A 15,602-nucleotide genomic window follows, 5' to 3' on the forward strand; every position below is an offset into this window, starting at 1 on the left:
TGGCAAAGAAGTAAAGGCAGACTTCAGCTAATAGCCAGAGAAAACTGAGGCTGTCAGCTTAATAACCAGGAGGAAATGAATTTGGCAAATAATCACATGAGTGAGCTTAGAAACAGATCTTTCCCAGTTGAACCTTGCAATGACTATAGCCCCAGCCAACTTCTTAATTCCAGCTTTGTGAGAGACCCTGGGCCAAGACCTTGACTGCAGCCCTGGGAGAGAATCTGAGCAGAGAACTCAGCTAAGCTGTGCCCAAATTCCTGACCTGGTGAAAATGTAAGATAATAAATATGTGTCATTTTCAGCTGCTAAGTTTTTGGGTAAATTTTTATTATACAGCAATGGATACCTACAGAATTACCTTGTTTTATAATCATGAAAATATAAAAGTTACTGAAAAAAACATTATAGACTCAAAATTTCTTTACTCTTCAAATAAAGCAGGAACTATATTTAGGTTGACTTTGTTCAGTGAAGAAGAAAAATGTTTAAGTCTGGTTGCATGTACATTCTTAGGATGGGTAAAACATATACAAAGGTTAAGAGGGCCACTATCGGGGCGGCTGAAAGGCTCAGTTGGTTAGAGCGCGAGCTCTGAGCAGCAAGGTTGCTGGTTGGATTCCCACATGGGCCAGTGAGCTGTGCCTTCCACAACTACACTGAAGACAACGAGCGGCAGCTGAGTTTCTGATGGGCTGCGCCCTCTGCAACTAAAGACTGAAAACTGCTACTGGACTTGGAGCTGAGCTGTGTCCTTCAAGAGAATGAAGGACAACTACTAGGAGCTGATGGACCCTGGAGAAACACACTGTTCCCCAATATTCCCCAGTAAAATTAAAAAAAAGAAAAAAAAAGCCAGTTTGCTCCCTTTTTAAAAAACAAAAAGAGGGCCACTATCAATGGAAAACTCGGTCTTATCTCAGAAAATAATGAAGGGAAGAGTCCTAAGAATTTGCACTATTCCCTAAGCAGCCACCTATTTGCTTTCACAAAATTATTATAAGATATTAATGAAAGTGTATCAAAGCATTCCATCTATAGGTACAAGCAAGTGACCTTCCCAATGGATCTTCCCAAGAAATGCCATGGCCCAGGAGCTTGAGATAGAGTGAAGAATACTACTAGCAGATATGGAGCTGAGTAGATTTTGCCTGTTAAGTCAATTAAGAACTTGTAGACTGTCTCTTACTGCAATTTATTTGCCAGTTGGTGGTTTTAGCTCATTATTGCCTTGATTGGTTCCTTTATTTTGTATGGTCTTTCAAAGGGACAAACACAGAGGCCTAAAATGTCACCCAATGGGCCTTTCCTTGACTTTAATCTAGAGGGCCAGAGTATATGCAATGTCAAGTTTACCTGTCCCAGATCCAAGTAAGGGGGAGTGATGTGTGGAGAAGAAATAATTCATGCATGGTGCTTACTTTTTGGGTAGATAAGTACTCTTAGATTTATGCTAAGTTTAAGAATATTAAAAAAATTAATATATTTATGGGATATTGTTAATTATACTTAAACTATTAAAAAACCCGTAAGACATTTTGGGAATACAAATTGTACATTATTGATATACTAAAAAAATAGAAAAATGTGGAATTAATTTTTTACAATTTTTTTCATGTCTAAAATCTTTGTCTCCTATAGTTTTCTTGTTTAGTATTTACATAATATAATTTGACAGAAAATGATATGATTGTGTATATTTTTTGTCCATTACCAGTGAACACCATAAAAGATTTTAATTAGATAGTCCTCCATATTATGACATAAAACAGTTAATTTTTTTTAGTTTCTAATCAAATAAATTATAAAATCCAGACAAAAGATGTGTCTTACAATAGAGAGGACCAAAACAAAGAGAAAATAATTTTAATAATATACCTCACTGGCAGACATATTCTTCACTTGTTCTGGTTTCAGTTCTGTAAAATATAAAAGTCAGCCACGTAAGACAATTTTTTGAAGTTTAAATTGTTGAAGAGCCAAACCAAGTACAATGATCTAAAAGCATATGCTTAATAAAAGCATTCTATTGAGAGAGATACATATTAAGAGCATATAATTTACAAATGCTGAGAATAATATTCTTTCTTAGGAGTAACTGGAAAGCATTCAATTTCTTTGCATACTGGCCAAGAACAACTGACTTTTAAAATTTTGAGAATAAACTTGAAAGAATGCAGCTTGGTCTTTACAAAAGCTTTTTTTTTTTTAACTCAACAACTTTTGTCTGCTTCAGAAAATAGCTAAAATATTCTAAAAAATACACATGATTTATACATTTCTGAGTCCACTATCTGAACAAGACTTCATGCCTCTGGCAGCAAGAAAGTTTGACTAAAACGCTTTACCCAGAGTTTCTATATTCTCGAAACTACATTTTTTATTCTCCAGAGCAGCAGTTCTTAATCAGTACCCTGTTCCACTATAGGAGATGTGTTTTGAAAGTTGCATATTTCATGTTCTTTTTTATCATCATTGCCAGTAATCTGATGTATACCTGAAAGTGTCACCCATCCACTGCCTATGCTGGCTGTGGACAGGTAACTTAGAACATCTATTCTAAAGTGATACCATAATGAGTTTACTAACCTCACCTAAAAATGATAAGTTTGGTATTTCAGAATCAATAAATTATCTTGAATCAAAATATAGCAATGAATGATATATTTTGCTTTAATTCCTCAAAAGTTAACATATAATGATAAAAGTATAAATAGTTATGTTCTCTTAGACACATTAATTTCAAGTGATACTAGAATACTGAAATGAAGAGCTAAAAAAGGTTAAGAACATTTTCCCTTTATTATTCTTTTTTACTTGCTTAAAAAAGTTTTCTTTTCCTTTGTGTTTTCTGCTGCTTACAAGCTATGAAGAAGTGAAACCTGTTGTCTAGAACAGGGATCATGGTCCAGTGACCCATGGACTGTCTTTGTATGGTCTGTGAGCTAATAACGTTTTCACATTTTTGGGTTTTTTTTTTTTTTGGTTGAAAAAAGAAAGAGAGAATATGCAATGGAGAGCATATGTGGCCCCCAAGCCTAAAATATTTACTATCAGGCCCTTTACAGAAAAGTTTGCTGGCCCTAAGTCTAGAAACTACTTTGTATCATTGATACAACTATACTGTTTTCCTACTAATAAAGATCTCTCAATAGGGGCCTCTTAAATTTCTTAAGTGGTCTAATAAAGAGTTACAAATGCTTCAAGCTCTGTATACCTACCTCGGATAGGACCCAGTGCTGCATCTTTTGCCAAAGCTGTTAGATCACTTCCTGAGTATCCATCAGTCATTCTGAGAATGGGTAAAAAGAGCAAATTATTTTTATCTTTGATTTTTAAAATCTCCATGCAATAAGAGGGTAAAACCTAGTTTGCCTTTGTCATCAAGCAGACTGCTAGGTGATTTGATTTTAAGGGCAAAGAAAGGCCCACTTGCTAAAAACAAACAAAACAGTCTACTGTTGGCTCCTTATATATAATGCCTCAAATTTTCATCATTAGAATCATTCCTTTAGATTAAGGCATACTATATCTATAGGAGGCTCCATGAAACTATAAACATGTCCCCTGGAAGGTAACATCTATAAGCCACTGCTGGCCAACTGACACATAACCACTATACTCCTCTGAAAGTTCATGAGTCTTTCTTTTCACAAAGAGCATTGCCTTGATGGAATGAGGGCAAATCAAAGTAGAGTTTTTTTTAATGTAGGAGACAGGGTGAAGGAAGGGTCTGTTGTAGAAGACACTGATAGAAATAGGCACACCTAAGTGGGATGCCACAGTGGAGAATCTTGGGCAGCCAAGAGATTATCGAAGTGAACTAAGAACTAAGGAGGCAAAGGAGAAGAGGAAAATAAAATAGAAAAAGAAAGCATTTACCTATCACGTACTATGTCAAATAAGTACATAGAACAAACATTATTAGCAGAATTCTTTACTGGAATGACAAAGAAGGATCTCAATATTTCCAAGTATTGGATTTGTTCTTTTTTCTCAGTTATCTGGAACCTCAGTTTTTACTAAAATTACTAGCTACTCACACACTTGTTAAATATTTTAAATTACTTTAGGAGATTTTTCAGTGACTAAAGTTCATCTCCCATACTCAGTTTCTATTTAAGTATACAAAAAAAGTTGGAAGATCTAAAAGTTATAAAAAATTATGTGTAATGCAAAAGAACAAATTTATACAAAAATATCTGTGTTGGTGTGGGCAGATATGAGATTTAAATTTTTTTAAAAAATTTTATACCACTTATAAGTTTTAATAAGTTTATGAAAAGAATATACTATCATCATTAGATATTTAGACATGTCTTATAAAGGATATAGAAATTGAAATTAGATACCATATATATAAGACTAAGAGATAAGAATGAATTAAAGGAAGTAGAGGATGAGACAAGTTTTCTGATATATTACTCATTTCATACTTGAGCTTAAACAAAACAGCAAAAGAATTCTTTTAAAAAAAACTGTAAGATAGACCAAATCAAATTACTCACCTAGCAAGTTGTGCTAGTTCTTTTTGGGTCAATGGGCTTCCCTGTTTACATAATAGATTTTTAAGTAAAAGTAGTCGTGTCTGCAAAAGAAATATTAAAGAATTATTAGTCCTAAGAATTAGCTTAATAAAATACCAGGAGTCAGGCTCAAATCTTGACTCTCATTTAGGAACTGAGTGATCTTACACAAATCATTCTACTTCTGAGAGCCTCACTCATGCCTATTTTGTTCCTGAGACAGTAAAAGATAATCTAAATAAGGCACTAAGGGCGTAGCTGCGGTTACTACCAAGGATGTTAAGGGTCTGAGGCAGACAACCACAATTTTTAAAACAACATTTTTAGAGAGGTATGAATTCATATAATATGAATCTCTCCTATCATAATATATAATTCAATGACTTAATAAATACAGTTGTGCAATCATCATCATCAAAATCCAGTTTAGAATATTTCTATCAGCCCAGAAAGTTCACTCATTTCTGTTTACAGTTACCCCACTCCTACCCTTAGCCTTAGCAAACCACAATGTACTTTATGTTTCTAGAAATTTGCCTTTTCTAAACATTTCATATAAATGGAATAATATAACATGTAGTCTTTTGCATCTGGTGTCTTTCACTTAATATGTTTTTGAGGTTCACCCATATTATAGCATGTAAAAGTAGCTCGTTCCTTTTATTGATAAACAATATTCCATTAAATGGATATACTTCATTTATTTATCCATTTACCAGTTGATGAGTATTTTAGATTCTTTGCAGTTCTGGGCTACTACTTATAATGCTCCTATGAAAATTCTTATACATGTTTTTGTGTAGACATATGTTTTCATTTCTCTTGGGTAGATTCCTAGGAATGGAATTGGTGGGTCTTAGAGTAAGCTTATGTTTATCTTTTTAAGAAACTGCCAAACTGTCTTGCAATGTGGCTGTACCATGGATTGGAAGACTCAATACTGTCAAGGTGCTACTTCTTGTTTCTGCTTAAAACAAAAAAAATTCAAACATAGATACATACCTCCTCATTTGGCAAAGACACATATACCCGTTTGGTAAAACGCCTAAAAAAAGGATTCAAGCAATTCAGAAATACAGTTTTGAATTTAAAGGTAACTCAGTTCAAGTAGAAAATAATAAAAAAAAAAAACCTTTAAGTATAACTCTCAAGGCACTTGAATACATTTTAGTAGTCATAAGTGTAAAGTGTTATTTTTAAGAGTTACTCTTTTAAAACTCTCTAATGTTTAAAAATGCTTAATTCAATATTGTCAGAATTAAATTAACCATTTATGTATGTACATGTTTTTAACAGCAATAAAGCAAAATATTGAACAGCTTTAAAACAAAATAGCTGATAGAAGAAATTTAATAAAGAGATCGTTGCTGTCTTCTTGAAACTAAAAAAACTAAAACCAACAAGGACAACAGAAACAGAAAACTTCATCATCAAGAAATTAAGTAACATTTACAGAACTAAAAAGTATGAAGAACAGCTGCCTAGGACAGTGACAATTACACTGACAAAGGAGGATACACACAGGATATGCCTCTGCAGATTAAAGACATGGATGTCAGAGCATAGGATTTTCAAAGGAAGCAAAGAAAGCACACTCTGAGGGGTAATAAAACCAGTCTCCCCACATTTAAACAAGCATGTGAGGACTGGCTCCACAGAGCCTGTGAACCCTAGCCGGGAGCAGGGTAATGGCTAGGGAGGCAAGGCTGAACACAGAAACTCAAAGACACTTCTTTGTAAGAAGACATCAGTCAGTCTGGCAAGACGACAGGTTGTCTTGCAGTGATCATTCTTGTAAATTGAAGAAGACTAAATCAACCCAACCTATTTACACATACACACACACACACACACACACACACACACACACACACTTATCAGGCAGGGCTTTACTGTTGAATCAGGGAGACTATCTGTTAGTCCAAGGCATTCATAGGACAACCCAAAATATTTGCTTAGTATCTTTACTTTTCTAGCTCTTATAACATCATCCCAAAACTAGGTATTCCAAGAAAATTCTCCTTATTCAAATAAAAATCATAAGCAAAACAGGCAAAAGCACAGGATTTAAAAAACAAATAGTGTCAAAATAGAGGAAAAGAATACAAAAAATGTAACATAGATAAAATGAAGAACATGCACAAGAGGATTTTGCCAGAAAGCAAATTAAAATTGTAACCAGATCTTTCATGAAATACAGTAATTTAATGAAAAAAAAGTCTTCTGTGAAACAAGAGCTCAATAAAATATAAGGCTTCAAGAAAATAACATACACAATGGCTCAAGTTAATGAGACAACAAAAGAAGACAAAAAATGGGATCACAGAGATCAGAAAAGCAATGAAAAAACAAAACCACCACAGAAACAAAGGTTACAAAAGTTGTAGCAGAAAGATTAGACACTAACCGATAAAAAATAAGTACAACAAACGGGAAAACATACAAAACAAAATAAAAAAAGACCTAAAAGTTAAAAAGGGTTAGAAAGGAAATTACAGATATGGAAGAGAAAAAGCTGCAACATAATACATAAATAGTATGTAGAAGAAAAAAAATTAAAAAAAGAATTAGGGGGGAAAAAAAAAGATAGTATTCAAAATAACTTTCCCCCAAAAAAGGACATTCTAAAGTATCAATTTAAACAAACACCAAATCCCAGGAAAAATAAACACAGATCAATCAACATGTTTTTCAAATAACTGGATTTTAATAGTTGAAAACTGTATCCAATAAGAAGAAAAAAAATTAAGTTAATCCGTTAAGTATGAATAAAAGCTGGCTGGCTTCACTTTTATACTGCAATATCCAACCTAGAAACAATGGGTCAATGTTACAGATTCCTCAGGAAAAGAAAGGGAGGCTCAAGAATTTTATGCTGAGTCAAACTCTCCTCTCATAGGAAGGGGACAAATTTGCTCAAACACACAAGAACAGAGAACATGATACCCTTCTTTTATCAGCTTCTAATAAAGCCCAGTAAAAAAGGGTAAGAATCAATTTTGGAGGTTTAAGATGATTTAATGCACCCCAGAAGAAGTAAGTAATTTACCTAAAACCATTAAATGAGTCATCATCTGCCTGTTATCATGCTGGCCCTGTCCTCAAAATCTTTAGTTGGTAAACAAGAGGCGAGAGAATGGATATAGGGAAGAAAATACTGAATTTAGCCTTCAAATCGAGAAGGAAGGAAATAAGAAATATGTGAAATGAACACATGAGTAAGTATATCTGTTGTAAAAACATGTGTGTTTCTACATATATCTCTCTACCTGAGAACAGCCTCATCAAGCTCTTGTGGCCTATTAGTCGCACCCATTACAAGTACTCTGTCATCTCCAGCAGACTGTACCTATAAGACAAAAATGTTTTTCTCAGTACTTTTAGATAAAGTAATAACAAAGAAAAACATAATACAGATATCTCTTTTTTCTAGTTTGGGTCATTTAATAGGAAAATATGTACACTAACATGCTTTCACATTAAAAATATCATAATCAACACTTACACCATCAAATTCTATTAGAAATTCGGTTTTTAGACGTCTACTCGCATCATGTTCTCCTTCTCTTCTTTCACACAAAAGGCTATCCACTTCATCTAGGAAATACAAGAATAATACTTGAATTCAAAGCCAACCTATATGAGTCATCTGAGATTTATCTTGTGTACTATTCAGTTATTCATATAGTGGGTCCTACTCAATTCATTAATCTTTAACCTTGCGCGTCTTTAAAACTTTTTCATTCTGAGTAACCTTTCCTAGCATACGTCTTATATATGGAGAGGGGAGTTTCACAAAGGTTCAACTAACTTAGCTGGTAAACATGTTCTTACCTATAAAAATTATAGAAGGTTGAAGTTCTCGAGCCACAGCAAAAAGAGCTCTCACCAACTTCTCTCCTTCTCCCACCTAAAATAAGACATGATACACATTATAATATACATATATATAAAATGTAACATAATTCTAGCTTTTAAAATTTCATGATTGAAAGTCTAGAACATAGGAATTCAATTTCCTTTCTTTGCAACAACCAAAGATTTGGTTTAAAGAATTGGGAAGGGGGGCAAGGAAGGTTACTGAAATATCGCTTATAATTTTAGAAAATAGGCTATTATTTACTATAGTCTGATAAGTACTTTAAAAAATAAAAATTTTCTCCATTCCTAAGATTTGAGAATGAAACAGCTGCTTGTCAAAGGTATAACTAGTGGAAAGAGAAAATATTAGGGGAGAGAAAGATGGTGTACATGTTATTTAAGCCCTTTGCAGGGTGTATTTATTGAAGGAGGTAAGTTGGAAAGTGCCCTCCTGAAAAAACCTTGCTCTATTAACAACACCTTGAAAATGCATTCTCACAGTATCACTCTCAATAAGTATCAAAAATATTTCTAGGTAGTCCAGGAGGTCTAGGAACACCCCTTGAGACCCTATACTAAAACCATTCTATACACCAAAGCATTTAATGAAAGGGTCATGAGGTTTGAGGTAATTTGCTGTAAAAACTCTTCTGTCCTCTAGGTGGCATCTATTCTTTTTTATTGAAAATTTCATTTAAAAAAAAAAAAGGAATGACTCCAGATTTAGAATCATCAAAACAAATATTATCAGAGCATGGCGTGAACCGCAAGAGATCACCTCTTATGACATCAACACTTTATAAATGAAGTAAGGTCTAAAGTGTTACTTTAAGGCCAGCTCAGTGTGTAGAAGTTAGGTTGGAACCCCTATCTCCTAACTTCTAAGACAGTGTTCTCCATTATACTATGTGCATAATGTGGATAAACCTACTCTAATAACAATTTTACTTATAAAACAAGTGGCATCATTTTATAGTTAACTTTTAATTACAAAATTGAGAACCCTGCCAATACCTGACCTTGGACTTCTAGCTTCCAAAACTGTACAATAAATTTCTGTTGTTTAAGCCAGCCAGTTTATGGTACTTTGTTACACAGCCCTATTAAGCTAATACAGTATTCGACAGCATAATTCTAATTTTAAATGAGCCTGATAAATGCACACGACTTTCTACCATGAAGAGTGATATTCATTATCTCTGAATAATATAATAGATATAAAACTTAAAAACAAAAATATTTTTGTATAATGTTATTACCATTACTTAACACAGTAACATTTAAACAGTAACTCAAAATATGACAATATTGGAAAAAACACTCACATATTTTGAAGTTAAACTTGCAGCACTTATATTAAAGAAGGTAGCATTAGATTCTGCAGCTACTGCTTTAGCCTTTAAAAATCACAAGGGCAAACATTACATTAGTTCAATATCTTGCTTTAAAAAGATAATCACATTAGATCAACTTAAGTATTAGAAAAGATTTTCTAAAAATATAAGGTATGACACAATTCCCAGTACATGGCAACCAATGTGTTTCCTTCTTAGTTAGCAATGAGGAAAATCTAGGAAGAGCTGTGCTTCGTTCCACTCTCTTTTTTCATAAGGGAGAATGGATAGGGAGAGGTTAAAAAATAAGAAGCTATTATTCTCTTCCTAGTTTTAGAAAGATAACTGGCTGAAGAGAAAGATAAACAGCCAAGGAAAGAAGTTACTCTTTCCCTATTTACTTTTTTTCCCTCTAGAAGAGCTATGCAAGAGAAAGAAGTATCCAGATCTCAGTAAAAACTTTTGGCAAAGGATATTGGGAAAAAAAAAAATCTGTTGTATGTTACTTACACTTCAATTTAAAAAAAATCTGTATCACGCAGATTATTTAAATAAAGCTGTTAAGATAGTAAAAAGTCAAGGGTTAGGAAGACAATATAGTAAGGTAAGCTCTTCTAAAGTAAAAATTTTATTATTTAACTTGGGAAAATAGTAAAAACTACCCTGATCAATTTAGCCCAAAACATATGACTGAAGATAACATATATGGTTTTCCATCTATTTTTTCATTGGAAACTAGTTTAAAAACTTAAGAGAAATATATTATAGCAAAAAGCAAGCCATTAATAATAGAATCAGGAACAATGTAAAGTTTTAAAAATATATATTATTGTTCCAAGTATCTCAAAAGAACATTCAAGCTTACAAAGAATTCTTACCAGCATTGTTTTCCCATTTCCAGGTGGACCAAAGAGTAACAATCCTCTGGCAGGAGCTCTAAGCCCTGTGAACAGCTGAAAAATATATACACAACTATAATTATGGAGATACTTTTTTCCAGACCTTTTAAGAATTATTTGTCATCTAAAAAGCACAATTTTTCAGTAGCATCCTCTCAAACAGAAGAGAACACAAATCAATAAACTATAATTATTTATTATATTATAATAATTATAATGAAGTATAATTATTAAGATAGAAGAAAACAGAATGAAATAAAACCAAGTCCTCATTAATCAAAGTGAAAGCAGACTGGTTAAACTAAACATATTGAACATAGGTATGCTTCTCTATTTCCTTTAGAAATCTCACCAACAGAACAGTAAATGAATAAAAAAGATAATCTTCAAAACAGAATAGGAAAGGAGACAACAGAGGACACAATGAATTTTTGTAGATGGAGAACTGATAAAGTGCGGTAAATTATTTAGCACAGCTGCAGCAGCTGCTTGTGAAGGGATATCCAGATACAAGGAGCAAGCTGATGTGAACGAAAACCCATGGAAAAGCTTGTGGATGTGGAGGCATCGGCTACTGCAGAAAGCATCAGTAAGGTAGGCAGCCAAACTGATTCAAAGTTTGTATGAAGAACAACTGAACCTATGCTTTTTACCCCCCCGCCACCCCCCCTTCTTCCAAGAGTACTTAGGCAAGTACTCCTCTTCCACAACCAAAGGAGGCAGAAGTTATATTTTAGAGAAATTAAACTAGAGTCTCTAGACTCAAGGATATCAGGTTATCAGGTGTGGCAGGAGTCAAGGGTGTAGCACCAGACTGATAACACTTGAAGAGTGAAGGTGTATGAACTTTAAAGGAGAACCATTTGAAGTGGATGATATTCAACTTTAAAAAAACACCACATTTTTTTTTTTTTTGGTGGTGGTGGTGGGGTTTAGGTTTACAAAAATTTAATGGAAAGTACAGAGTTCCCATGAAACTTTTCACCTCCCCATTTTCCCTTATTATTAACATCTTGCATTGGTATGATACATTTATTACAACTGATGAACCAATATGATACATTATTATTAATTAATGTCCATAGTTTACTTAGGGTTCACTGTTCATATCATGCATCCACTATTACAGTCTCACTACCCTAAAAAATGCCCTGTGCTCCATTTAGTCATCACACCCTCCCTCCCCCTGAACAGCTGGCAACCACTGATCTTTTACTGTCTCCATTGTTTTGCGACTCCAGGATGTCATATAGTTGGAATATACAGTATAGCCTTTTCAGATTGGCTTCTTTGATTTAGAAGTATCCATTTAAGGTTCCTCTGTGTATTTTCCTGGTGTGATAGCTCATTTCTTTTTAGTGATGAGTAACAGTATTTCATTATACGAATATACCAGTTTATCCATTTACTTATGAAAGAACATGTTAGTTGTTTCCAAGTTTGGGCAATTTCAAGTAAAGCTACTATAAACATTTGTGTTCATGTTTTTGTGTGGACATATATTTTGACTCATTTGGATAAATACTAAGGAGAGTGACTGCTAGACAGCACAGTAAGAGTATGTTTAGTTGTGTAAGAAAGTGTCAAAATGTCTTCCAAAGTGGCTGTACCATTTTGCCTTCCCATGAGCAATGAACGAGAGTTCCTGTTGCTCCACATCATCACCAGCGTTTGGTGCCATCAACGTTACAGATTTAGCCATTCTGGTAAGTGTGTAATGGAATCTTACTGTTATTTAACTTGCAATTCCCTAATGATGAATGATGTCGTATATTTTTTTCACAGGCATGTTTGTCATCTGTGTATCTTCTTTGGTGAGATGTCTGTTCCGATTTTTTGCCCATATTTTAACTGACTAATATGTTTTCTTACTGTTGGGTTTTGAAAGTTCTTTGTATCGTGTTTCCCTGAAAATAAGACCTAGCTTATACTAATTTTTGCTCCAAAAGACGCCTTAGAGCTGATGGTCCGGCTAGGTCTTTTTTTTTTTTGTTTGTCTTTTTTCAAAGTGATGAAAAAGGTTTTTAGAAGCGATAGTATACTCCAAAGAATTAGGAGCTGGCTGAGCACCAAGAGGAGTGGCTGAGGGCTCGGGGCTCAAGGTAGCATTATTAAGAGAAAAAGTACACTCCAAAGGCTTTGGAGCGGCAATGGTAATGTGTCTTTTTCTGTAATACATTTTTTTATTTGAACATTCACCCTATTTTTTTATCACACCTTATGTTTGGTCAAAATCGTCTCCCAGTCTGTGCTTGTCTTTTCATTCTCTTAATGAAGTCTTTCCCAAAGAAGTTTTTAATTTTAATGAAGTTTAACTTATCAATTTTTCTCTTTCAAGGATCATGCTTTTGGTGTTGTATCTAGTAAGTCATCCTCAAACTAAAGATCATCTACATTTCCTTCTATGTTAACTTCCAGGATTTTTATAGTTTAGTTTGCCTTTTACATTTAGGTCTATAACCAATTTTGAATTTTTATATAGTACGTGTCTAGATTAATTATTTTGCATGTAGACGTTCAGTTGTTCCAGAACCATTTGTGGAAAAGGCTATCTTTTCTCCATCAAATTGCCATTGCTCCTTTGTCAAAAATAAGTGGACACGTGGATCTATTTCTGGATTTTCTAGTCTGATCTATTGATCTTCTCTATTCTTTTGCCAATGACATGCTGTCTTGATTACTGTAGCTTTTTTTGTTTTTAATATTTTTTCCAGCTTTATTGATATAGTCAATATAACTGTAAAAGGTTAAGGTGTACAATGTGATTTGATACACATATTTATGGCAAAATGTTTACCTCAATAAGGTTAGTTAACATATACTTTACCTCCATTTTGTTGTTGTTATGGTGAGAACATTAAAGCTCTACTCTCATAACAACTTTCAAGTATACAATATGTATTGTGAACTATAGTCACCATGCTATACAGTAGATTCCTAGAATTTATTCACCTTCTAACTGAAAGTTTGTACCCTTTACCGATCTCTCCTTGTTTCTCCCATCATTCTACTGTTTCTATGAGTTCAATGCTTTTAGATTCCACATATAAGTGAGATCATATAGTATTTTTCTTTTCTGTCTGATTTATTTCATTTATACATTGCAGGATTTTCACTTATCACAAATGGCAGGATTTCCGTCTTTTTTTATGGCTGAATAATGTTCTTTTATATGTATACAAAACGTTTTATAAATATAACATTTTATATATACATATGTATGTATATATAAAACATTCTTTATCCAATCATTCATCAATGGACACTTAAGTTGTTTCCATGTTTTGGCTATTGTGAATAATGCTGTGTGATTACTGTAGGTTTATAGTAAGTCTTCAGGTAATGTCCTCCAACTTTGTTCTCCATCTTTGTTCTTTTCCTTCAATATTGTGTTGGCTCTTCTGGGTCTTTTGCCTCTCCATATAAACTTTAAAATCAGCTTCATGATCCACAAAATAACTGGCTGGAGTTTTGACTGGTATTGTATTGAATCTATATATCGACTTGGAAAGAACTGACATCTTGATAACATTCTGTCTTCCTATTCATTTAGTACATTTACTAAGGTTTTTTGCCCTTCCTGAGTCTAGGATATTCAACTTTCATCTAGCATTTTCACATTATTCCAGATTCTTAATCACACAGTATGTCACTACCATGGAAATATGCCTAAATGCAAATTCATGTTTTTTACCTCACTGTTTAGTTTAGATGTATTCTTTTAAGGTACGGGTAAAGCAGAAGCTGAATGACTTTTCTAGCATAGTCCAAAAATTTCCTTAGTACTGCCTTCACAATTTTAGATGTATTTTTTGTACCCTAAAAAGCACAGCACTTAATAAATACTAAAACCCACATTTAATAATTAGGTGGCAGCTATAGCATTGAGGAGGCAGTTCTTATCTTAGGAAACTTATTTTTATTTCATTCCCTAAGTCCACCACTTAACTATAATCTTGAGCAAGTAATTTGTGTCTTAGGATTAATTTCTTTATCCACAAACAGACTAGACAATTGCTAAGATCCTGTTCACATCTACAACTATATGAATCCTTTCAACAAGCAATTTTGGTCAATACTCAGTCTGCTGTATTTACTACTCTCATATAACTCCAACAAAAAATTAGCCCAATATGAAGGCTATCATATGTTTCCCCAAGGTGGCCTGAAATGGTACAAAAGATAAATTTGGTTTATATAAGAAAAAATGCTTTCCATTTTAATAATTCTCAAATTATTTTATTGCATATTATCAAACTTTCAATTAGTTTATCAAACCAATGATTTCATGTACATTGCTACTTAGAATGAATTAGTAAAACAAAGGAAGCAGATTGAAAAATATTCAGTAAGTTCCAGTATAGTTGGTACTCATGAGTTGTAAACACCATCAAGTAATATGAGAATGAGTGAGACTATGGAAAAACAGAGCCAAATAGCCTTTACACATTCATTTAAAAGTGCATCCATCCCAATGTGACATGTAACATCTACTTTCACTAGATGTTGTAAATGAATCCATAAGACCTGAAGGTTCAAGAAGATAAATAACTGACCCAGAAGTGGATCTTAAGATTTATTTTTTGCAACATTATCAGAATAACACCAAATACTCAATCTGTGATTTAAAAAAATGCCAAACAGTGCTAAGTATGGAAAATCAAATACTTATTATCAATTGCAAGATTATCTAATTTCCTTAGAGGGTATAAAAATATGGCATGGAAGGTTAGATCCCTACCCATTATTCACTGGCTCTCTACTTACTTTCACAACTTAATTTCCTTGAAAATAATTCTTTTAAACTTATTCTTCAAATTTAGATTTAAAGAATAATTTTATCATAATTACCCTTTTCTCCAGTATGATTTCTGTCTCTTAATTTTAAATCCTTCTTACCTTGATATAAAAATTATTTCCTGTTAGCTACTTTTCCTATAAATGTTAAAAATGGATCATTCGCCTCTCCTATATTACTAGTC

The 15,602-nt window shown here is 33.3% G+C and overlaps 1 protein-coding gene across 3 annotated transcripts in view; it reads right to left on the bottom strand.

Moving 5' to 3' along the window:
- Window positions 1-15,602, bottom strand: part of SPAST (spastin) — a 48,915-nt gene that overhangs the window by 6,254 nt on the left and 27,059 nt on the right. For all 3 annotated transcript variants that reach the window (XM_033124758.1, XM_033124757.1, XM_033124756.1), the window contains exons 8-16: window positions 10,600-10,674; window positions 9,713-9,784; window positions 8,361-8,436; window positions 8,032-8,123; window positions 7,796-7,875; window positions 5,529-5,571; window positions 4,509-4,588; window positions 3,222-3,292; window positions 1,879-1,919 (exon numbers count right to left, since the gene is read on the bottom strand). In XM_033124758.1, coding sequence (XP_032980649.1) covers window positions 1,879-1,919; window positions 3,222-3,292; window positions 4,509-4,588; window positions 5,529-5,571; window positions 7,796-7,875; window positions 8,032-8,123; window positions 8,361-8,436; window positions 9,713-9,784; window positions 10,600-10,674 — 630 coding nt within the window. The remainder of the gene's footprint in view (window positions 1-1,878; window positions 1,920-3,221; window positions 3,293-4,508; window positions 4,589-5,528; window positions 5,572-7,795; window positions 7,876-8,031; window positions 8,124-8,360; window positions 8,437-9,712; window positions 9,785-10,599; window positions 10,675-15,602) is intronic.

This window comes from Rhinolophus ferrumequinum, chromosome 13, assembly GCF_004115265.2.
Source record: "Rhinolophus ferrumequinum isolate MPI-CBG mRhiFer1 chromosome 13, mRhiFer1_v1.p, whole genome shotgun sequence".
Taxonomy (NCBI): Eukaryota; Metazoa; Chordata; class Mammalia; order Chiroptera; family Rhinolophidae; genus Rhinolophus; species Rhinolophus ferrumequinum.